General features: G+C 49.2%; 2 protein-coding genes across 3 annotated transcripts in view; one reads left to right on the forward strand and one right to left on the reverse strand.

Moving 5' to 3' along the window:
* Window positions 1-316: 316 nt before the first annotated feature.
* On the forward strand, window positions 317-20,219 carry flii (FLII actin remodeling protein). Its single transcript, NM_001015848.1, is given in 30 exon segments — window positions 317-433; window positions 3,703-3,813; window positions 6,531-6,602; window positions 7,444-7,524; window positions 8,258-8,343; window positions 8,518-8,679; window positions 8,772-8,875; window positions 9,145-9,320; window positions 10,021-10,178; window positions 10,279-10,363; window positions 10,648-10,801; window positions 11,052-11,185; window positions 11,290-11,502; window positions 11,780-11,959; window positions 12,156-12,238; window positions 12,580-12,654; window positions 12,741-12,824; window positions 14,029-14,200; window positions 14,347-14,451; window positions 14,542-14,733; window positions 14,821-15,006; window positions 15,084-15,223; window positions 15,709-15,946; window positions 16,123-16,277; window positions 16,484-16,544; window positions 16,642-16,770; window positions 17,077-17,183; window positions 17,474-17,579; window positions 17,682-17,747; window positions 18,693-20,219. Coding segments are annotated over 30 exon segments (3,813 nt in total). The 5' UTR covers window positions 317-370; the 3' UTR covers window positions 18,828-20,219.
* A 2,458-nt stretch (window positions 20,220-22,677) lies between these two features.
* Window positions 22,678-24,843, reverse strand: part of llgl1 (LLGL1, scribble cell polarity complex component) — a 33,102-nt gene continuing 30,936 nt past the window's right edge. For both annotated transcript variants that reach the window (XM_004918068.4, XM_002935846.5), the window contains exons 22-23: window positions 24,464-24,540; window positions 22,678-24,206 (exon numbers count right to left, since the gene is read on the reverse strand). In XM_004918068.4, the coding sequence (XP_004918125.2) occupies window positions 24,465-24,540 (76 nt within the window). In that variant the 3' untranslated portion in view covers window positions 22,678-24,206; window position 24,464. The remainder of the gene's footprint in view (window positions 24,207-24,463; window positions 24,541-24,843) is intronic.

Consider the following 24,843-nt stretch of genomic DNA (forward strand, 5'->3'; position numbering starts at 1 on the left):
TCAGCCTGCAGCCTCCTATGTAGCAGAGGGGGTATTTTGTTAAACTACAGGGGGAGCGTACCCCGCTGTCCGGGCCCCCCTATAGTTTCCCCAGTGCTGCCGGACCTGTCACTTGCTCACACTTCCAACCAATCAGAGGCCTGTGTTCCTGACGGCTTGTCAGTACCTGCCGCTGGCGATGAAAGGGTGGAATGGGCGTGGCCGGAGAGTCCATTCCGCGCCGGGGTTGGTTGTCAATGAGCAGTGACTGAAAGCTGAGCGGGCGTGGTGCCTCAAGTTTGTCTGTCCGGAGGGGGCGTGTCCTGGCCGCTTCCTGCTGCTATCTATAGCCAGTGCCCTAATCCGAGAGAGAGCAGCCGGGCAGTGGATCATGGCGGCTACCGGGGTACTGCCCTTCATCAGAGGGGTAGACCTGAGTGGGAATGACTTCAAGGTAAGGGACAAGAAAGCCACAGGGGTAAATCGTCCCTGGGACAGAAGGGAGGTGGTGAGGCAATAAGGTGGGGGTGGGGCTGTGGGCTATACCATGTTTGGGGGCCTAGAGGGGCAAGTAGTAAGAGGTGGAAAGTGCCCATTGAGTTGGAATGCTGCCTGTAGCTGAACTACAACTCACTAAGTCTCTCAGTGGCTGACTCTCGGAGGAGTAGGGCTTATAGTTCAACTAGTACAGAGTCAGTAGAACCTTATCTCCTGAGCTCTATAGGCCAGTCAGAGACTGCTATGTGTTTCCCAGCTGAGTTTCTCATAGGGGTACCAGTGTGTGTCACCCAGGCGAACTAGAATTGGGTTACATTGCCCAAAGCATGATATATTCAATCATTGGCACCCAGGAACCTGGCCCAAGAGTTGTGTTGGGATTGGGGGGGGGGGGGGGGAGTAGGAGATGGGCCCTGTGTTGGTATTGGGGGGGGGGGGGCAGAATATATTCACCAGTCCCTGAGTAGGAGATGGGCCCTGTGTTGGTATTGGGGGGGGCAGAATATATTCACCAGTCCCTGAGTAGGAGATGGGCCCTGTGTTGGTATTGGGGGGGGGGCAGAATATATTCACCAGTCCCTGAGTAGGAGATGGGCCCTGTGTTGGTATTGGGGGGGGCAGAATATATTCACCAGTCCCTGAGTAGGAGATGGGCCCTGTGCTGGTATTGGGGGGGGCAGAATATATTCACCAGTCCCTGAGTAGGAGATGGGCCCTGTGTTGGTATTGGGGGGGGGGGGCAGAATATATTCACCAGTCCCTGAGTAGGAGATGGGCCCTGTGTTGGTATTGGGGGGGGGCAGAATATATTCACCAGTCCCTGAGTAGGAGATGGGCCCTGTGTTGGTATTGGGGGGGGGGGGCAGAATATATTCACCAGTCCCTGAGTAGGAGATGGGCCCTGTGTTGGTATTGGGGGGGGCAGAATATATTCACCAGTCCCTGAGTAGGAGATGGGCCCTGTGTTGGTATTGGGGCGGGGCAGAATATATTCACCAGTCCCTGAGTAGGAGATGGGCCCTGTGTTGGTATTGGGGGGGGGGCAGAATATATTCACCAGTCCCTGAGTAGGAGATGGGCCCTGTGTTGGTATTGGGGGGGGCAGAATATATTCACCAGTCCCTGAGTAGGAGATGGGCCCTGTGTTGGTATTGGGGGGGGCAGAATATATTCACCAGTCCCTGAGTAGGAGATGGGCCCTGTGTTGGTATTGGGGGGGGGCAGAATATATTCACCAGTCACTGAGTAGGAGATGGGCCCTGGGTTGGTATTGTGGGGGGGGGGCAGACTTGCAAGACTGGTGTAACTTTACCCAGGGACAGTGACACATAGTAACCAATCAGCAGTTTTCTCTAATCAGGCAACTAATTAAAGCGCCAGGCCACACTGCTGTAAGGATGACACCTGTTTGGTACATACCCCACCCCTCTGTTGTACTGGATATAATTAGCCTCCTGTACTATGCAGGGCAGCTCCTCCTCCATCCAACTTGTGGCCCCGCCTCTCTAATAACAACATTATAGTCACCCCAACAGTCACAGGCTGTAGGCACCCAAATTCATAAAAATGGTGTATCTTCTATGTACACTGAGCCAAGGCAAGTGTGGGCACCGGGTCCCGGCCCAAAATAAAATCTCTCCGGTCCTGTGGTTCTTGTGAAAGATGCAGGATCCACAATACAAGAACATTCCTGGGTGGGGGTATAAAGAAAGAGGATTTTATAGCGCTTTAAAGGGGAAGTAAATCAAAATATTGCCCAGTGAAAACAACATCATTCCAAGCAATGTCCCAATATACAATATAGCAGTGTCTGTTCTTTGCTATTCTCTGCACTGCTGCTTCTGACTATTGAAGGAATGCAGTTCTTCAGTGCCTACTCGACTTCTTGGATGCAATTGCCATGTTTCTTACCCACAATCACCGCTGAACAAAAAACTAAATAATTAAAAAAAACGCAAATAATGGGGAAAAAAAAGACCAATTGCAATTTCTCTCCGCATACACCCTCTATATCATACTAAAGGTTAATTCAAAGGTGAACAACCTCTTTAAAAGTGCTTCAGGCGCTAGTGCAATAACACGGGGATCAGTGGCTGCTACAGTAACACACAGTGGCTGCTTATATTCTCAGCACTGCTGCTTCTCACTCCTGAAACAATGTAGCGGAAGCCGGCTGACTTTGGGGAGGAGAACTGAACGGCTACTTTGTTTCAAGAATCGGACCCAAAGAACATATATATTTAGAATGATATCTTCTTTTATTATGAAAAAAAAAAAAACATTTTGGGTGGAGTTCCCCTTTAATATTCTCATTTTCTATTTTGGCTGTAAAGGGCTATGGACTCTAGGGCTAAAATTAGCCGTGATGCTGATTACAGGGCTGGGAAGCTTGTGTGTGTGTGGCACCGCCGCTCCTCCTTTGAGTCATCCCTCTCTCCGCACATTTTCCATTGCGACTTTAACAATGTATCCAGTGTTCCAGGCCTGAGTACCTTGGTGCCCTGCCTAAAGGAACTGCTGCTTCTGGCTTGGGCCGACTCCACATTTTGTATCTCAGATACCCCCCGCCCCCATTTGTGACATCAGTGGTGGGTGGGGCAGGTATATAGCTTATTGGGGCCCTTGGGGCAGGGTTAGGTGGGTTAGGGTTGCCAGTTTCTAGGTTTTTTTTATTTTGCTCAATGGGCAGGTAAACGCAGAGGAGCTTTACAGCACGGTACCAAAGTGCACCCTGGAATTGGGGGGGGGGTAATGCTACAAGGATTGTTTTTGGGGTGCCCGCTGATGTTATTTCCAGGCAGCTATTGCTTGGTAGGTGCTGGTACTAGCGACCCGGGCAGCCCGTATGCACCGTGATTCTATTAGGCACTGCAGTGCTGTAAGTGCACTCACACTGTAACCATGGCGATAGAGACGCACTATAGGATCCTATTGCAACGTAATTGTGTTTCAGAGGTTTTGTTTCCACTTCGGTCTTGTCGGGTTATTCTGTGTGTATTGTATTATGTCAGAGAAGCGCCGAGGGGCCCCCCAGTATGAGGGTCAGGATCCAAATATCAGTCCCCGTGCTTTGGGTTTCCATGTGCCCCTCTGCAATTGTCATCAAAATGACGTCGTTATAAAACATATGCCGGTCCCTGATGCTCATTAGATTGCACGCTCTTTGGGTCAGTATGAGAATCTTTGCTAATTCTAATCAGTGTGTGCCCTTCTCTCCCTCACCAGGGCGGCTATTTCCCTGAGCACGTAAAGTCTATGAGCAGTCTGCGATGGCTGAAGCTCAACAGGACCGGCCTGTGCTACCTGCCCGAGGAGCTCTCTTCCCTACATAAGCTGGTAAGGCTCATTCTGGAATCGGTTGCAACTCCCAGCACCCCGGCTGCCACTAGAGGGCAGAAGGTTGGCCTTGCATCACCAACTCTTTACTTTCTGGGCGGCCTACGGGCCAGGATCCTTCCCACTCGTCCTCCCCAGCCCTCTCCTACAGGCTGTATTGGTCAGACACGTTTGTGCAGGCCCCGCCCCCTGTGCTGGCCTTACGCAGATCATGCTGCCCTATCGCTGCAGAGCCCAGTGCAGTCACCTGACAGCGCCAGCTTGGGGCGGCAGGGCATCCTGTGCATTATTTGGTGTTGAGAAAAAAAAAGTACATTTTAGGAGACCAAGTATAATAACCGTATACAGGTCCTTTTCAAAAAATTAGCATATTGTGATAAAGTTCATTATTTTCTGTAATGTACTGATAAACATTAGACTTTCATATATTTTAGATTCATTACACACAACTGAAGTAGTTCAAGCCTTTTCTTGTTTTAATATTGATGATTGTGGCATACAGCTCATGAAAACCCAAAATTCCTATCTCAAAAAATTAGCATATCATGAAAAGGTTCTCTAAACGAGCTATTCACCTAATCATCTGAATCAACAAATTAACTCTAAAAACCTGCAAAAGATTCCTGAGGCTCTTAAAAACTCCCAGCCTGGTTCATTACTCAAAACCGCAATCATGGGTAAGACTGCCGACCTGACTGCTGTCCAGAAGGCCATCATTGACACCCTCAAGCAAGAGGGTAAGACACAGAAAGAAATTTCTGAACAAATAGGCTGTTCCCAGAGTGCTGTATCAAGGCACCTCAGTGGGAAGTCTGTGGGAAGGAAAAAGTGTGGCAGAAAACGCTGCACAACAAGAAGAGGTGACTGGGCCCTGAGGAAGATTGTGGAGAAGGACCGATTCCTGACCTTGGGGGACCTGCGGAAGCAGTGGACTGAGTCTGGAGTAGAAACATCCAGAGCCACCGTGTACAGGCGCGTGCAGGAAATGGGCTACAGGTGCTGCATTCCCCAGGTCAAGCCACTTTTGAACCAGAAACAGCGGCAGAAGCGCCTGACCTGGGCTACAGAGAAGCAGCACTGGACTGTTGCTCAGTGGTCCAAAGTATGTCATTCAGAAATCAAGGTGCCAGAGTCTGGAGGAAGACTGGGGAGAGGGAAATGCCAAAATGCCTGAAGTCCAGTGTCAAGTACCCACAGTCAGTGATGGTCTGGGGTGCCATGTCAGCTGCTGGTGTTGGTCCACTGTGTTTTATCAAGGGCAGGGTCAATGCAGCTAGCTATCAGGAGATTTTGGAGCACTTCATGCTTCCATCTGCTGAAAAGCTTTATGGAGATGAAGATTTCATTTTTCAGCATGACCTGGCACCTGCTCACAGTGCCAAAACCACTGGTAAATGGTTTACTGACCATGGTATTACTGTGCTCAATTGGCCTGCCAACTCTCCTGACCTGAACCCCATAGAGAATCTGTGGGATATTGTGAAGAGAAAGTTGAGAGACACAAGACCCAACACTCTGGATGAGCTTAAGGCCGCTATTGAAGCATCCTGGGCCTCCATAACACCTGAGCAGTGCCACAGGCTGATTGCCTCCATGCCACGCCACATTGAAGCAGTCATTTCTGCAAAAGGATTCCCGACCAAGTATTGAGTGCATAACTGAACATAATTATTTGAAGGTTGACTTTTTTTGTATTAAAAACACTTTTCTTTTATTGGGCGGATGAAATATGCTAATTTTTTGAGATAGGAATTTTGGGTTTTCATGAGCTGTATGCCACAATCATCAATATTAAAACAAGAAAAGGCTTGAACTACTTCAGTTGTGTGTAATGAATCTAAAATATATGAAAGTCTAATGTTTCTCAGTACATTACAGAAAATAATGAACTTTATCACAATATGCTAATTTTTTGAAAAGGACCTGTATAGGACTTTGCTGCTATACTTATATACCCACATGTACAACTCCCAGCATCCTGGGCTTGTGGTCAGTTACTGGGAGTTTAGCTCCGTTACAATTAACAGAAGCTGCTGCGCTTGAAACGCAGTGTTGCAATATCGTTATGCAACCGTCTCTGTACGGGAAAAGCGAAGCCTCTCCTGTAATCCTCCCCACCCAGTATTTACCCTCGCTGCCCGCTCTAATGCCCCAGCATGTGTTTTCTGAATGGACTTTTCGTGTTTCCATGTGACCACGTTGTATTAGTTCGATAATGTTCATATCTTTCCAGAATCTGATTCGATGGAGAGCTCCTCAGCAGAGTGCATGCAGGGGGGTGGTTCCGCCATAAGGTGGTGCTACATGGGGCTATCCACTTGTCATACTCTCACTATTTAGATTAGCAGCCCCCCAGCCTGTGAGACCCCAATGGCCCACAATAGTACATAGTGATCCATGAGCAGAAAGCCATGTTCTTAGGGGGCAACTAATGCCTAAATGGAGTCAGTTCTGCACTCACTTTCTTTGCCTTTGACCAATGCTTCACTGGATACCTAGTACCCACTTTTTGGGCAGGGGGCACCCAGTGTAGATGTTCCTGAGTGAACCCTTAGCACTGGGTGCCTCTCTGTGATTCAGTTATTATAGCCCCCTATGCACAAGGTTGAGGGTAATTATCTGTTTATTTGGGGAACAAGCAGCTGCTCTCAGTGTGATGCATCTGGGTTCCTTTTTGTTCATTCCTCTGTCTCTCTTCCCCCCCCCCCCCCACCCAGGAGCACCTGTCTGTCAGCCACAACAGCCTGACCACCTTACATGGAGAGCTGTCGTCCCTCCCGTGCCTGCGGGTGAGTACCTGGGGCAATGTCCCAACCCCTCTGCTACATTCAGGAGTCGCAATGCTGCCTGCTGGTTGCTGCCTGCTGGATGCTGCCCTCAACTGGAAAACCCAATATTGTCCTTTGTGTCTGTGTGTCCCTCCCGACTGAATGACAGCAGTTTAGGCCGGGCATGGCCGCCCCTTTGCTGGGAGGTCGCAGGAAGTCACAGAACCAGTTCTTCTTGTGTGTTTAATGGGACAATAGCAAAGCCCTCCACTCCCATGTGCAAAGATAACACTGCTCTTAGGATGTGGTTAAAGGGGAAGTGTCTCAGCATCATTTGCTGTTTATAACGTGAGTCTTATTATGTTCTGGGCTTTGGTCTGACTGGCAACATGGGGTGGCAACCAAAATGGCGCCATCTGCTTCTATCTGCTTCCCAGTGCCAGGCACTTTGCACAGATGAATATTATATTGCACAGGGTGCCACCTCATCACTTCAGGCCAACCACGGCCTTGGCTTTAGTTCAGTATTTGGCCATATATTTGGTGGAGGATTCAGAACTCTGCCACCCCTAGTTCAAACCAGACTGGGCACCCAGCAATATCTACCTTTTTAGATCAGCAAATAAGAGTTTCCCCTGATTCTCATTTTGGATTGGCCTTTGTTCTGACACCCCCCCCCCCCCCCCCCCCCCTTCAGCTTTGGGCCTCCCTATGGTTTTGGAATTGTTGGTATAAATGAAGCTCAGGAAGCTGTTAGTCACCCCTTTTTTTTGTAGTTAGAGCGTATGTATGGGTGCCCCTGGTCAGCAGAGCAGCTTGGCCTTTATTCCCCCTGACTGATCTCCTCTTTCCCCTCTCTCAGGCCATCGTGGCACGTGCCAACAGCCTTAAGAATTCAGGGATTCCCGACGATATCTTCCAGTTGGATGACCTCTCCGTGCTGGTAAGGCTTAAGATTTCTCTCATCTCCCCTTTCACATTTTAATATGTCATTTTAGGCCTGGACCCAAAAGCTAGCGCTCACAGCAATGGCACTATATTTATATATCAAGTTTTATAGAGCAATTGTCAGTTTGTTCCATATTAGGACTAGTAGAGGGTGATACCATATAGAGCGGGGTGGGATTTCTTGGGGCAGACTTTGGGGCATAGTGTGTAAGCCAACATCTATGGTGATGCCTATAGCAACCAGTCAGATCTTTGCTTTTGTTACCTAACTCGTAAGTGACTGTTAAAATTGGTTGCTATGGGCAACATCACCGGTGATGTAAGCTTACACACTATGATAAATATGCTCCGTGGTGTCTTGACTGCTGAACACCCAGAATCTCAATTGCCCCCTATAATGATTAACAAAGTGCCAGGCAATTCATACCTGCATACATGGCAAATATGGCGGCACAGACGCCTGTGCTGGCGCTGCCAACTTACCCTTAACATCAGAGGTGCAATATTGGCCATTTTGAAAAAAGAAATGGACTGACCACTTCCTGGTGCGCTTAGGGTTAATGCTGTTTCCCCTAATAACCCTGACCCACCCTTCACACAACCTGCCAAATGTGGCTCAAACTTCTAAAGACTTTAAAACCTGTGCCCACCTCACTGGAAGGGGTGGAGATGGGGCCCACAGGGCCCACATTTACAGACCACTGTATCCCGTCATTATCTGTTTGTAGGACCTCAGTTACAATCAGCTGACGGAGTGCCCGCGGGAGCTAGAGAACGCCAAGAACATGCTGGTGCTGAACCTCAGCCACAACAGGTGAGAAATAAAGCTACTGGTAAACAGTGGGTGCAGCATAGGCTCTTTATCCCGCTGAGGGTGCATGTTGCACTTGTAGCCAGCAGGGGGAGCCTGCCTTTATTTATTTTAGTCCCTATTATTATTGCATTGCAGAATTCTTTCTTAAAGACTTTTTTTTTTGTGTTTTCTTAGCATTGACAACATCCCCAACCAGCTGTTCATAAACCTGACTGACCTGATCTACTTGGATCTGAGTGATAACAAGCTGGACAGTTTGCCCCCTCAGATGCGCCGACTGGTGCACCTACAGACCCTCATCCTGAATAACAACCCGCTCTTGCATGCCCAGCTCAGGTCAGCATAAACAACCCCCCCCCCCTTCCTTATGAGGTTAGCGCACTGGCATTTAGTCGTGTGACAATAAATCCACCCTGCCCTTTCAACAGGCAACTCCCTGCAATGACCGCCTTGCAGACCCTTCACCTGAGGAATACCCAACGCACCCAGAGCAATATGCCTACCTCGCTGGAAGTCCTGACCTGTCTATCAGGTGAGCAGGGATTCTCAGGTTCCTGTATCATTTGGATCTGAGGAATATGAAATGGATCTGTGTTCATAGCACCTTAGGCCAAAAGAGAACCCCCATGTTTATATATTTGAAAGCTGCAGTGCCCCATATGGATATTGGCCAGCAGTAGAGCCCACCAAGGGTACTTAATCACCCACGGACTCCAATAGAAGCAGCATGTTGAATCCCAAGGACCAATCGACAGTGTGCAAGTCTATTTCCTGCTCATTCCTGTCTATTATGCCTCCTAGACGTGGACCTGTCCATGAATGAGATGACGCGGATCCCCGAGTGCCTTTACACGCTCGCTAGCCTAAAGCGCCTGAACCTCAGCAGCAACCAGATCTCTGAGATATCCCTGTGCATCGACCAGTGGGCCCAGCTAGAGACCCTCAACCTGGCTCGGAACCAGCTCACCTCACTCCCTGTAAGTCCCCTGGCTGAGAATGGGTTGTTCACCTTTTGAGATAACTTTTAGTATGATGGAAAGAGTAATATTTATTTATTATTCGTGGTTTTTTGGTTATTTCACTTTTAGTTCAGCAGCTCTGCAGTTTGGAATTTAAGCAGTTATATGGTTGCTAGGGTTTACCTTAGCAACCCGGGAGTGGTTCCTCCTATCTCTCTATCTCTCCCCCTGTCTTCTCTGCTGTGTAATCTTCGTTTAGAGCTGTTTCAGGAAAATGATCAGGCAGGGAAGTCAGACCAAACTAAAATGGCAGCTGCTGTCTTAAACAAGCAGAGGGAGCTTCTAGGGCTGTTTACTCAGGTATGGTAATGCTTTCTGAAGAATAAATATATAGCGTTGTAGCTTGCACTATTGTGGCTAATCTATGGGAATAAAATGCCTTTCATACCCTACCCTGTCAGTTTCTTGGCCTAGATATCCCCTCACTCCCTTGGGCCGGTGGAACTAGCTTGCTCTACTGCATCTACATCCTGTTTCCTACAACAGATCCTGCAGCAGATCCCTTCAAGTCCCTGTGCCCACAGAGCTGCTACTGGTTCTCGGCATTTCATACCCAGTAGATCTTGGGGTTATGGTCCCAGCCGCACATGGTGGCATTGGTGGGACCTGCTCTTGTTTCAGGTGCCTAATTCCTCTCTCTGTTCCTTTCCCTTGCTAGTCGGCTATCTGCAAGCTGGCCAAGCTGAAGAAGCTGTATCTGAACTCCAACAAGATGGATTTTGACGGTATCCCTTCAGGGATTGGCAAGCTGTCCAACTTGGAGGAGTTTATGGCTGCCAACAATAACCTGGAACTCATCCCGGAGAGCCTGTGCAGGTAACCAGGGTTATCCACTTAGGTCAACTCCTAAAAAAAAAAAAAAAAAAAAAAAAAACCCATGTTCCCCTGCCTCACTGCTCATTTCTCTCTATCACAGGTGCAGCAAACTGCGGAAGTTGGTCCTAAATAAGAACCGTCTGGTCACGCTGCCCGAGGCCGTCCACTTCTTGACTGATTTGGAGGTTTGTTCCCACCTTTAGAGGGAGATACCTTTCTGCAGCCACTAGGTGGTGCCAGCTGCTTGGCACTTATTGTACATTATGCGCACAGACCATAGACAGGAAGCCTATCTATTAATCTGGGAGGACTCATTTTGGTCATACAGTGCCATTGCACTTGGTTTGGGTTATCATTTCTCAAGATAAAAATGGGTGGCGTGGAACAGCCCCAAAAGGCAGGATGCTATAGAACAAATCGGTGGAGCGTCTTTCATTCCCTTCCATGCAGCTTCTTTGTTGCTTTGCAGGTTCTGGATGTCCGAGAAAACCCCAGCTTGGTGATGCCGCCGAAACCAGCTGACCGCACATCTGAATTCTACAATATAGACTTCTCCCTGCAGAACCAACTCCGCCTCGCTGGGGCCTCCCCTGCAACTGTCGCTGCCGCCGCTGCTGCTGGGGGTAAGAGGAGCTGTATCCCTGGCTTGCCCAGTTTGTTATGCACTGCAGTAGTTTCTTAGGGCACTGGGTCTGTTATTATTATTGGTAATGGGCCATTTCCCCAGTGATACCCTGTGGGTCTAGCATAGACTTTCCTGGGTGAGTTAATGGACCTCTTTGCCAACCATCCTCTGCTCTTAAGTTCTACTGGTCGGCAGCTAGATACTCTGCACTTCTGCCTTAACCGTTTCCTAATCTCCTCTCCCACCAGGCAGTGCTACAAAGGACCCCTCAGCCAGGAAGATGCGCCTACGCAGGAGAAAGGACACCTCGCAAGATGACCAGGCCAAGCAAGTGCTGAAGGGAATGTCGGATGTGGCAGAAGAGAAGAACAAGAAGATACAGGTGGGTTGGAACCAGAAAGCCAAACATGGCTACCTCATCAAGTGATTAATCCAGCAGGGGGCGCCATGTTCCTCTCATGACTGGTCTCCTTTTTCTCTCTTCAGGAGAACGGCGACATGAAGTATACGGACCTGAAGGCCAGGCGCTGGGATCAGGGGCTGGAGAAGCCCCACTTGGACTATTCTGAATTCTTCACTGAGGACGTTGGGCAGATTCCGGGCGTGACCGTCTGGCAGATCGAGAACTTTATACCCACTCAGGTGGACGAGACCTTCCATGGGAGATTCTACGAGGCAGACTGCTACATTGTGTTAAAGGTAAAGAACGCTGCAATACGAATAATACCAGTTCCTTATAGGTAGCACCGAATCTCGATCAGAATTGCCTAAAATTGCAGGGCAGGCCTGGACTGGCAATCTGTGGGTTTGGGCAAATGCCAGAGGGGCTGCTGTAAGATGCCATAGGGAGTCACTATTTATTGGGCCTATGGGGGGGCTGTTTGGGCCTCTGTGTACTCGAAATGCCAGGGCCTATTTTGTATCCCACTCTGGATTAACTCTGACCATCAGTATGTTGTATTTTTCTACAAACCAGACGTACCTGGACAGCAACGGCGCTCTTCATTGGGAGATCTACTACTGGATAGGCCAAGAGGCCACGCTGGACAAGAAAGCCTGTTCTGCCATTCACGCCGTCAACCTGCGCAACTATCTGGGCGCCGAAGGTCGTACAATTCGGGAGGAGATGGGAGATGAGAGCGAGGAGTTCAGTCAGGTGAGCGAGGCACAACGCGTTTGGTGCACACCACTCTTGCCAATATGTTTCAGTGGATTTTGGTGGCGTTGGAGTGGAGGAGGCAGGAGGAGACGTGCAGAGTGGTTTGTGTTGCAGTGACACACTATGGTTGACAGAGCGATCGCTCTCTGTGGCGGCTGTGCATCAGCCTCTGTTTGTTTCCCTCCCCCTTTAGGTGTTTTACAATGATATCAGTTATATAGAAGGAGGCACAGCCAGTGGCTTCTATACAGTAGAGGATACTCAGTACATCACCAGGTAAGGACCCGGCTCCTGTTAATATGCTGCATTTGGAGTGGAGAGATTAAAGGGGAACTCCGGCTTCCGAACCAAAATTTGTTAAAGAGCCCCACACAGTACAGACACCCCTATCACTGATCTGTTCCTTCAAAAAGTATAAACAAATACCATTGTATATGTTGAAATGCAGCTGCAAAATAGTTCTTCTCTTTTTGCATCATTTGAAATCCTGGCAGGGGAGGAAGGACTAAAACATTGAGGTTACAAATTGTAACAAGAAAGGGGAGTGAAGAGGGGAGCAGGCCCCACCCCAATATAGGCAGCCCTTCAGGTATCACTTTGGCCCTCTCTTCCCTCAGGCTTTACAGAATCTACGGCAAGAAGAATATCCGCCTGGAGCCGATGCCTCTGAAATCCTCCTCCCTGGATCCCCGGTTTGTACTCTCAGCCCCATTAGAACCCAGAGCCGGTTATACATTTTTAGCAGCGAGCGTGGCTTGACTCTGCCCTTCTCTCCCAGGTTTGTGTTCCTGTTGGACCATGGCATGGACATCTATGTATGGAGAGGATCTCAGGCCACTCTCAGTAACACTACCAAAGCCAGGTAAGGGGGGGCCCGGGGAAGGGATCTCAGGCCACTCTCAGTAACACTACCAAAGCCAGGTAAGGGGGGGCCCGGGGAAGGGAACTCAGGCCACTCTCAGTAACACTACCAAAGCCAGGTAAGGGGGGGCCTGGGGAAGGGATCTCAGGCCACTCTCAGTAACACTACCAAAGCCAGGTAAGGGGGGGCCCGGGGAAGGGATCTCAGGCCACTCTCAGTAACACTACCAAAGCCAGGTAAGGGGGGGCCCGGGGAAGGGATCTCAGGCCACTCTCAGTAACACTACCAAAGCCAGGTAAGGGGGGGCCCGGGGAAGGGATCTCAGGCCACTCTCAGTAACACTACCAAAGCCAGGTAAGGGGGGGCCCGGGGACGGGATCTCAGGCCACTCTCAGTAACACTACCAAAGCCAGGTAAGGGGGGGCCCGGGGAAGGGGACTCAGGCCACTCTCAGTAACACTACCAAAGCCAGGTAAGGGGGGGCCTGGGGAAGGGGACTCAGGCCACTCTCAGTAACACTACCAAAGCCAGGTAAGGGGGGGCCTGGGGAAGGGATCTCAGGCCACTCTCAGTAACACTACCAAAGCCAGGTAAGGGGGGGCCCGGGGAAGGGATCTCAGGCCACTCTCAGTAACACTACCAAAGCCAGGTAAGGGGGGGCCCGGGGAAGGGATCTCAGGCCACTCTCAGTAACACTACCAAAGCCAGGTAAGGGGGGGCCCGGGGAAGGGAACTCAGGCCACTCTCAGTAACACTACCAAAGCCAGGTAAGGGGGGGCCCGGGGAAGGGATCTCAGGCCACTCTCAGTAACACTACCAAAGCCAGGTAAGGGGGGGCCTGGGGAAGGGATCTCAGGCCACTCTCAGTAACACTACCAAAGCCAGGTAAGGGGGGGCCCGGGGAAGGGGACTCAGGCCACTCTCAGTAACACTACCAAAGCCAGGTAAGGGGGGGCCCGGGGAAGGGATCTCAGGCCACTCTCAGTAACACTACCAAAGCCAGGTAAGGGGGGGCCCGGGGAAGGGGACTCAGGCCACTCTCAGTAACACTACCAAAGCCAGGTAAGGGGGGGCCCGGGGAAGGGAACTCAGGCCTGGGTCGCTGCACTTACAGCGCTCACACAAGCTTGGGGACTTGGGTAGCACCCCACAACCTCCTGGAGAGCCACAGGATCACCAATTGTTCCCTTTCTCTCTCCTTCAGGCTGTTTGCTGAGAAGATCAATAAGAATGAGCGAAAGGGGAAGGCAGAGATCATACTCCTCACCCATGAAATGGAGACGGCCGAATTCTGGGAGCTGCTGGGCGGGCAGCCTGAGGAGCTCAAACCCTGTGTTCCGGATGACTTCCAACCGCCGCGTCCCAAACTCTACAAGGTACCGTATGCCAGGTTGTGGGCACAGCCTCTATGATGAGTGTGGTACTGACTGCAGTCCATACTATTGACCAGATCTGTAGTCTTTCTTTTGGCAATGTATTCTGTGCCCCCCTGTCTGGCACCTAAACTACTGCTTTCCCCTAGGTTGGGCTCGGCCTGGGCTACCTGGAGTTGCCTCAGATTAACTACAAGATTTCCGTGGAGCACAAGAAGAGGCCCAAGATTGAACTAATGCCAGAGATGAGGCTGGTGAGAGCTTTAACCCTTCCTGAGTTAAATTAGGCCGAGTGTAATTTGGCTCCCCCAGGTAACCCTGTGAATCTCTTTACTGCACTGCAGCTCCACACCCTGTTGGACACAAAGAGCGTCTACATCTTGGACTGCCATTCTGATATCTTCATCTGGATCGGTAGGAAATCTTCCCGGCTGGTCCGGGCGGCGGCTCTGAAGCTGGGACAAGAGCTATGCAGTATGCTCCACAGACCCAAACATGCCATGGTGATCCGGAACCTTGAGGGGACGGAGTGCCAGGTAATGTGCCCGGTGCTGCCTGGTATTATTCTTTGCATCCTGAACTCCTCGGCAGATATTCTGAAGTAACTTTTTTTTTCCAACCAGGTGTTTAAGTCCAAGTTCAGGAACTGGGATGACGTTCTAAAGGTTGACTACACAAGGAACGCTGAGAGCGTGGTACAGGGTGGTGGCCTGACGGGCAAGGTCAAGAAAGACGCAGAAAAGGACCAGATGAAAGCTGACCTAACTGCACTCTTCCTCCCTCGTCAGCCGCCGATGCCAATATCCGAGGTGAGAATTGTCTTGGGGTCCCTAACAGGCTTGGTTATACAACTAGTAGGCTAGTGCTGACCCCAGGAATCTTACAGGCAGAGCAGCTGACCGAAGAGTGGAATGAAGATCTGGATGGAATGGAAGGTTTCGTACTGGAAGGAAAGAAATTTGCCCGCCTACCCGAGGAAGAGTTTGGGCACTTTAACACCCAGGACTGCTACGTGTTCCTGTGCAGGTAACGTTCTTCAAAGGGTGGGCAGGATGAGCGGCTTGTGTTACTAGCACAGCTAACCAAGTATATGTGCAGACTCAGGGCTAGACTGGCAATCTGTGGATTCAGGCAAATGCCAGAGGGGCTGCTGTAAGGTGCCATTCAGGTGACAGTCACTATTTATTGGGCCTGTGGGGGCTGTTTGGGCCTCTGGGTACTGGAAATGCCAGGGTCTATTTTGAGTCTCAGTTCAGACCTGGCTCAGGTGTTTAGTTTTCTCATTGTGGATGTGTGGCTGTGAGCTTTTTCTCTGTAGCCCAGTAGTTCCCCCTAGTGGTGCCTAGAGCTACAGCAAGGGTGGGCCCAATGTGAAGGCCAGGTATGATTAAGTTTTTGATGAAGTCCTATTAAAGGAAGAATGTGATAGGATAACACCAGTCACCTCCTTTTGATCCAATGTAGCACAAATGAAGCCTTGTGTATAGTTACTGACACTCAGGCCCTTGCAGGTACTGGATTCCAATAGAGCAGGATGAAGAGGAGGAGCAGAAGAGCAAGAAGAGGAAAATCCACGGAGACGGAGAAGAGGATGAAGACGAGGAGGACGAGGAAGACAAGCAGCCAGAAGAAGACTTCCAGTGCGTGGTGTATTTCTGGCAGGGCAGAGAGGCCTCCAATATGGGCTGGTTGACTTTCACGTTCAGCCTTCAGAAGAAGTTTGAGAGCTTGTTCCCAGGAAAGCTGGAGGTGCGTGCCATTGGCTTCAGAGCTCCGGCTCTCTCTTCCCTGTGATTGTGGGGCCACCGTGCCGCGTATTGCTGGGGCCACCGTGCCGCGTATTGCTGGGGCCACCGTGCCGCGTATTGCTGGGGCCACCGTGCCATGTATTTCCACACAAACTGACCAGCTTTTCCTTTCTATAGGTGGTCAGGATGACCCAGCAGCAGGAAAATGCAAAGTTCCTCTCCCATTTTAAGAGGAAGTTTATAATTCACAAGGGGAAGAGGAAATCGAAGGACGTTGGGCTTCAGCCAAGCCTGTACCACGTGCGCACCAATGGGAGTGCCCTCTGCACCAGGTAGAAAAATGGATGGGAAGATATTGCTGGGGCCACCGTGTCCTGTATTTGCCGGGGGCCACCGTGTCCTGTATTTGCCGGGGGCCACCGTGTCCTGTATTTGCCGGGGGCCACCGTGTCCTGTATTTGCCGGGGGCCACCGTGTCCTGTATTTGCCGGGGGCCACCGTGTCATACCTCGCTCATCCCGCTCTCCCTTCTCTCTAGGTGCATCCAGATTAATACAGACTGCAGCCTGCTGAACTCAGAGTTCTGTTTCATCCTCAAAGTGAGTCTGAAAATCTACAATATGTACTATTCCTCCCCATATGGTTTCATTCCGCTTCTGCTTTGCTTTAATGCATAAAACCCATCACTGTTCCCAGGTCCCCTTTGAAAGCATCGACAACCAGGGCATAGTGTACACATGGGTCGGCAGAGCCGCAGATCCGGACGAAGCCAAGCTCTCGGAAGACATCATGAATCACATGTTCGATGACACCTACAGCAAACAGGTGGGGACTGACCCAAAGGCCGAGGATTCTGGAAAATACTCCTGTACCCTGAGTATTATTCCGTAGATGCAATGTACATCTTCCACCACTAGGAGGCAGCACACGTTTGTGCTCTCGGCCAGAGCTGAGGGTCTGTTATTGGCCAATTAGTTTCAATCAGAGGCAGCCCAGTGTAACATGGCTCCCTGTCCACGGGACAAACCATTTTTGTACTCCGTCTTCTATGGACCTTCTGACCCAGCACTGGATTCTCACAGATATCTTAATTTTCTGATTTTTTTTTTTTTTTATCATTTTTTTTTTTAGGTGATAAACGAAGGGGAAGAACCTGAGAACTTTTTCTGGGTGGGCATTGGGGGTCAGAAAGCCTACGATGAGGATGCCGATTACATGAAGCACGCCCGTCTCTTCCGGTAGGTGGCAATTTGTGTTCCAGAAACCCTTATGGGGTAATATAATAGGAGGCACAGATCTTGTAACCTGTAACAACCAGGTATTTGCTTTCAGACAGCTACCAAATAAATGCTAACTTCTGATTGGTTGCTAGATCTGTAGCAAACACAGGAGCCTGGGGTTCCATCAGAACCACAGAGTAGATTCCCTGTTGCCTCCTCGCCTGGTTCCAGCCATCAGCCTCATAGAAGGACTGTGTATCTGACATGGTGGGCTCTGCCATTAACCCTTCCCTCTTGCCCCCCCCCAGGTGTTCCAATGAGAAGGGCTATTTCTCAGTGTCGGAGAAGTGCTCAGACTTCTGTCAGGACGACCTCGCAGACGATGACATTATGCTGCTGGACAACGGCAAGGAGGTAAAATGAAATTGGCAAATCTTTCCTTTGCCGTCAAGCAAACCAATGGGGTTTGCACAATGGCCGCTTTCTTGTTCTAACTCCATTGCTTTCCCTTTCCAGGTTTACATGTGGGTGGGAACACAGACCAGTCAGGTGGAGATCAAGCTGAGTTTAAAGGCCTGCCAGGTAAGTGCCCTCGTGGCCCCGGGTGTTTATGTGTTGCCATTAGATTTTTTTAGTGCATTCATTTTAATGGCATCTCCCTAGAAAACGGTCATTTTTTGTTTCAATACGAAATTCTGCAAGTGTCCTGCAGGTGGCGCACCTCCCCAATACCGTTCTTTATCATGTAGGAAGTGGCTTTTAATAGCAGCACTGCTGCTGACCAATCAGAGCTGGGACAGTTTCATTATTATTAATAACATTTATTTATAAAGCGCCAACATATCCCGCAGCGCTGTACAATAAGTGGGTTACATACATTGGACATACAGAGTAACATATAAAGCAATCAATAACCGATACAAGAGGGGAAGAGAGCCCTGCCCAAAAGAGCTTACAATCTACAAGGAGTAACATATAAAGCAATCAATAACCAATACAAGAGGGGAAGAGAGCCCTGCCCAAAAGAGCTTACAATCTACAAGGAGTAACATATAAAGCAATCAATAACCAATACAAGAGGGGAAGAGAGCCCTGCCCAAAAGAGCTTATAATCTACAAGTTTTATGTCCCACATTTAAACTTAATTATAGTTTTGCTTGATCTTCCCTTTACTATACAGTTACGTGAGAGGGATTTTATTCATACATAGAAACCTCCATGTTCTGTTCATTAGTTCTGACCTATTTTCCTTTCATTCATGGAGCAGCGCCTACTATTTTTTTACCACCAGGGGGTGCAGTTTTATTGAAGGTGGTGCAGAATATCTTACTTGAGGCCTAAGCATTATGGCAGCTCCCACTCCTGCATATAAACACAAATTCTTATAGAATGTTGTGAGCGCCCAGTAAGCTATGACCTTGTTCATTAAGGTGCAGATAGACAGAGGTCGGAATGGGAGAATAAAGGGGTCGGGTCCCACTGGGCACATCATTTGACCGCACTGTAACAACTCTGCCTTCTCCCCAGGTTTATATCCAGCACATGAGAGCCAAAGACGCCGAGCACCCTCGCAAACTGCGTCTGGTCCGGAAGGGAAACGAGCCTCACGCCTTCACGCGCTGCTTCCACGCCTGGGGAGCTTTCCGCAAACCGCCATCCTAGATCCGTCCCGCCATACACGAGACTTTATAGCAAGTTGTCCTAGCGCCTGATGGAGATGAGTGTCTGCCCTCGCTGTATGGAGCTCTGCCAAGTGATTCTTCCCCCCCGCGGGAGTTTATATGGCACCTCCCATCAGAGACTCATTCTGAAGGCGTCTGCACCTTAGTGGGGAAAATATTTTATATACCGTCAAGTCCGACTCTCCAAACGGCACTGGCACTCACTGCTACTGTGTGTGTGGTTTCATAATATAACGTGGTTTGGTCTGTAAAGCACTATTACACCATTGGGGGGCACTCTACGTTCCCCCTGGTTGGTAGTTATACGAGGGTAGGCTCTCCAGATGACATTAAGCTACAACTCCCTGTATACCCCAACAGCCGAAGGTGCTGGGAGTTGTATTTCAATGTGATCTGGAGGGAGGCGGCTGCACATCTCGGCTCTAGGGCTGCAGGTTTGTAATACAGAGTGTAAAGTGGCCCCTTTCTATAGCCATTTCTATAACCCTGATTGTATGGTGTCTGCCACCAAAAAGCACTAGGTCGCCACTGGCCCTTCACTCTAGGTAGGTAGGTAGGTGTTCTTTAGTGGACGTGAATCACAGAGGACCTCTCGCTCCATCAGGCCATGAAGAAACACTTGTCTCTATAGAATGATCCCCCCTCAGGCAATGGAGCAGCTCAAAAGAACCATAAATATGTCATCAATATACTGTTTTATTCATACACATATATATTTCTCTACAATGATCTTAAATACTCGCCTGTATGAAAAGGAGGAGGTGTGGCACAGTGGCGCCCCCTAGGGTGGCAGAGAGAGGTTTAAAACCGAGGGTGGGTTGCATTTGCTTTTACCGCTTATGCACTGTAGAACAGCGATAGGGCTATCACCACTCGCACCAACATCACATGAGATTCAGTGATTTATAGTTTGGATTGTTTTTTTGCCTCTTCCTGGGTGCTGCCCAGCCTTTAGCCCCCATCATTCTGCCCCTAGTACTGAAGATGGCTACTGGGCCTTGGGCTGGACCAACTCAATAAAGATGAGAGCGACCTCACAAAGCAGCAGGTTCTTATTTACAGTCATGACTGTGGCAGTCGGGGTCCATTAATGACCCTGCTGCCCTGAGAGCACACTAAATACAGCCTATGCCTCGTGGTTAGCAATGGAATTGGCCTCCAATCTATCAGGGTCACACCTTATCCTACTGTGGGTGCCCGGCTAAATACCTCCCATGCTCAGGGCAGGTGTGGGGGATCCTCTGGTTGGATAGCATTGTATTAAGGGGAGTGGGAGGCGGGTCCAGTTTCGGCTGTGGGAGGGGACAGATATTTACTGTATGAGCTTTATACTATTTTAATAAATTTGCACTTCACATAGATCTTCTCTGGAGTTCTTTATTTTTGAATGAGCAGATTCTCCCTCTCCGGTGTCAGATTATTATAGGTGCCTGCCTGGGACCCATGGCCACCCATTAGGTGCCTAAAAAAACATTAACTGAACTCTGATTCACAGGGTGAGGTCCTCACTAGCTGTTGTGTTGGGGCCTGCCTGGTGGGTAGGGGTTTAGTATATCTGTTGGCTCTGGGCAGCCAGGAGGAAGGCTTCTCAGCTTGAGGCACTTGGACCAGAGATGCCGCTTCTTCCCAGCTCCTGTAGGCTAGTACTTGTTTGGGTCTAGGCCATGGGTACTCCTGTTAGTGCTGGGGACTGGGTGGGGGGGTGTCTCCTGGGGGGAAGGGAATTGGGGTGCTGAGGCAGTCTGTCCAATGGTTCCAAATTTGTATAAAGGTTAGCATTTTGCCTTTCTTGTCCAGGATAGTTTCCTCTAGCGCAGCTGTCTCATCCATAGCCTTTATCCATTCTTGGGTTTTTGGGGGTGCCTGGTACTTCCACCAGAGCAAGGTGAGTATTCTCCCGGCATGAAACAGCTTTCAGGATATATAGTTTTGGTGTTTGTTTCTAACATAGAAGGACAATTCAGGTGAGGAGGTGGGATCTATCCAGCCATGCCAAACATCTATATCCATGGGTATCCTCTCACCATATGGGGCGGATTCATGGATTCAAGCATATTTATCCATTTGAAGAGCAACAGAGAGACTGGGGTTGCCCTGAGTGGACATTTTCTGGAAAATATGGCAGGTCTCCGATCCGATAAGGCAAGCTCAGGGCCTCCATCTATGCTCTATAGGGCATTAGTACGGCCACATACTTGGTGGAGTTATCAGAGAGCTTATGGTGAGGGATCCAACGAGCCCACTATTGTGGCTTGAAAAGCAAAATCTGCAATTGAAGGAACAGGGATAAGGCTGATAAAGCACATTCGGACTGCCAGACAGAGTGGGCGGCCACTTGGGAGCCGCATCCCCTTTTTTGAGAGTCTTTAGCAAGCCTTGAAAGTTAATTGGTCCATAGAAAAATAATGTATCAAAGCAACATTTAATTGGTGGGACCTTTACCCATGCCGGGAAGCAGGACACAAGAGACCCACCCATTGGCTCTCCCAAACTGAACTCCATCAAAGCCATTTTATGTCATCAAAGGCTTTATCTGCACCCAGCAATAGCCAAGTGGGCGCCGCAGTCGGAGTGGATATTTGTTGATAGCCTGTGAATACACACAGTGGTGGGTCCATTAGGCGCAGAACGTGGCTGGTCAAGGTTAATCAATCAGTAATAAGCCTCAGACTATTAGCTACAACCTTTGTAATCACCTTGAATTTCATCCAGTGTGGGACTGGGGGTGCCGGGGGGATGGCCACCTCAGGGGACCCCCATTCTAGTCATGAGCTTCTCCCCAGGGATCAGTGCTAATTGCACCCACTCCCCCATACTCACACCTGCCTCTTTATGGCCATGATCAATAGTAGAGTGGGAAGCACCCACACGGCTCCTGGCTGGGACAGGACGCAGGACTTTGTTGGTGGGGCAAGCGGGTTTCTTCTCCGGTTCCACCAGCCCAGTCCAACCCTGACTTCTTAAAGGAAAAGCGGGGGTGGGTCCTTGGATAATAGTGATGTGCGGGCAGGTTGGGGCCAACATCTGCCCATCAAAAGCGCAACCAGGCCTTCTGCCTCCCTCCCCATCCACAACTTAAATAAGCCCTGCTTCAATGGTATGTATTTATAGGTGCCCCTCCCCTCCATGACATCATAGCCGGGGGGCATGGGACAGTTCGGGTTGAGGAGGGGCCGGTTAGGGGTCGTTGTGGGTCGACATCCAGCAGTAACATGGGGCATCCCCCTAACCTTTGAGATCCAACATTAGGACAGTGCCCACTCCCCGTGCCAGACTTACACAGATCAGCTGGGATTCTCATTGGAGGATTATTTGCATTTAAAGTCGCTGGCTGGATACAAGTTTTATTGTGTAATATTGCTTTAAGAATACAACCCTGATGTTGCTGGACTACAGCTCCCAGCATGCCTCTACCTTCATTATATGTTACATTATTCTGGGATTTGTAGTTCAGCAAGAACTAAAGTTTGACTGAGCCGCGCAGCAGGGTTTACATCCCCTTTAACTTGCCTTTATCACAAGCTCTATATCCAAGGTAACGGCAATATGGCCGCCATACAGTTAGTAAGCCAGATTTTCATTGGCAGATAATTTCGAGAGTTGAGTGAGTTTTACAGAATACAATCTACGACATTATAGCAGGGCGACTGCTTTAATTAATGTTTCTCACAAATTAAGGCCGACCCACCCAAGGGTGTGTGTAACATGGCAACTGGAAACAACCCGAGAGGGAAGGTCTATTTCTCCCAGAATGCTTGAGGAGCTGATGGATTTTGGCGCCCCCCGCAGGCCAGTTACAAAACAGCAATGAGTTTGACAAGACAGCGCAATAAAGTGACGGACAAGTAAATACTTTATTCTTTACTTTTTTTTTTTTAATAAAACAGTGATTTTTTCTTTACCTAACAAAACCCCCTAACAAAAAAAAAAAAAAAAAAAAAAAATGAAAAACTTCTAAACAGAAAAATAAAATCCATGTAAACTGGATAATTCTTCAAAGATAAACTTGTCAGAGACAAACCGTACTGTTAGCGAGCCCCACCCTCTGCTTCTGGCCCCGCCCCCCTGGAACAGAGTTACATGGGGAGAAGGGGGGGGGGGGGGGGGAAGTACCAAAATAGCCTTAGAAACATACAAAAATATCTCTAAACACGCCATAGTCGCTATAAATGTTCAGAGTGAGCCCCCTAGAGTGCAGCAGGAATCGGCCAATCACAGTTTGTGTTAGAAAGCAGTCTGTGGCCCCGATGGGCATAGACAGGAGTCAGCTAGCCTAATATTCAGCCTTTCGTTTGCAGCAGAGCGGGCAAGACAATAACTGGCAGCGTTTGCATTCAACCCCACCCCCAACGACACAGCCGGAATAAGAACTCCTCCATCTTGGGGGCGGAGCTCTGTAGGAAACGGTTTTATAGTGGTGCAATACACTTTCTGGCCCCAGTGGTAACAAAAGGATATAAAAAAAAGAAAACAGACGTGCAAGATACAAACATTCCGAATACTCAGGAATGGCTCCTCGAGGGAGGGGCCTAGGCTGTATCATGGCCACAGCCAATCACTGCAGTTTAACCGTGTCCTATTGTAAATCAGAGCTCCATTTTTGTTTTTCTTCACCAGTCTTGGAAACGAGGTGGGGGAAACCAACCACCATTGTGGGGAAAAAAAACATTAAAAACCAAATGACTGAAGCATTCTGGGAGGGGCAGTATCTGCCTGTGAATAATTGTGCTGTTCCCTTAACTTTGCCCCACCCCAAAGGCACTCAAAGAATTATTCGTGCAACATGTGTCTTTATATTCATGGCCGGCCGGCTTGCTCCGCCCACGAGCGAGTCCTCCGGGAATTCTGTACAACATCTTAAGTGCAAACCCAACGGGGGTTTGGTCAGAAGGAATGAGTCTCTGCCAGAGTTCTAGGGTTCTAGCACCAAAGGGTTCTGCTGCAGAGAAGAGAATCTGTCCTACAAGTGTTCTATAAAATATACAAAAAAAAATAATCCCATGAGCCCTTTGCATATCAGTGAGCCTTTGGTGCCCTCAACCGACAGACTTGGGGTTTCCGAAAGTCGTTCTTGGTAGCAGAACCGTCCAGGTCATGACGTGAAGGGACAGAAGAGCCCGTGGGAAGGCCCATCGGTGCTCCAGTGGTTATAGCAAGAGGAACGGGTGGGGCTGCAGATGGAAACTTCGTTAGATTTAGTAGAAAAGCCAACTGGTCTGCGGTTGCGGCCTCCTTGGAACAATCCATTTCCCTCTACAGGTGGATTCAACCAAGAACATCACTTCTTCCAGAAATGGTCCAAAATCAGCATCAAGAACCAGTAGTAGGAACAGGAGGGGCTTCTGAAAGGCTATAGTCCCTGCAAACGGGAGAAAGTGGCGCACACTTACATCCAGACTCATTTTTGCAGTGTATGTTGGGGTTAAAAGAAAATAAATAAAATATTTATAAAGACCAGTGAAACCCCAAAATGAAGTCCTGTACACTGATCTTATGCAGCAGAAGCCCTGAATATTATTGTAGTTTGTTTGCCATCTGGTACAGATAAAGTCCCTTTGCAATCTGGTCTGCGTTCAGCCATTTTGTATCTGCTTAAGCAAAGCCCCACCCATTTACCTTATTTAATCAGTATCTCAGAGGGCAGGGGGTCGTCTGCGGAATTCTTCATGTTCTTTTCAGCTTCCTCTGTTGATCTATAGAAAGAAGCCGTTATGAGGACATTATAATTAAAATCCCGCCCTCAGCTTAATGCCCTCAAGATGTACAAGCTCCACCCCACACCCCCTACAGGCCATGCAAGGTGCTTAAAATGGGGGACTAGAGATCAATGAATGGGGCCTGTGTCGACTATACTGTATATTCAACCGAACAGTACAATTGAAAAGTACTTTAATCCCAACTGGTTCTTCATCTGCCTTCTCTTCCTTTTGCAATTGCACTGATAAGCACCGCCTTAAAACAAACTCTTCCTTCTCTGTAAGCCTGAGACACAGACA

This window comes from Xenopus tropicalis, chromosome 9, assembly GCF_000004195.4.
Source record: "Xenopus tropicalis strain Nigerian chromosome 9, UCB_Xtro_10.0, whole genome shotgun sequence".
NCBI lineage: Eukaryota > Metazoa > Chordata > Amphibia > Anura > Pipidae > Xenopus > Xenopus tropicalis.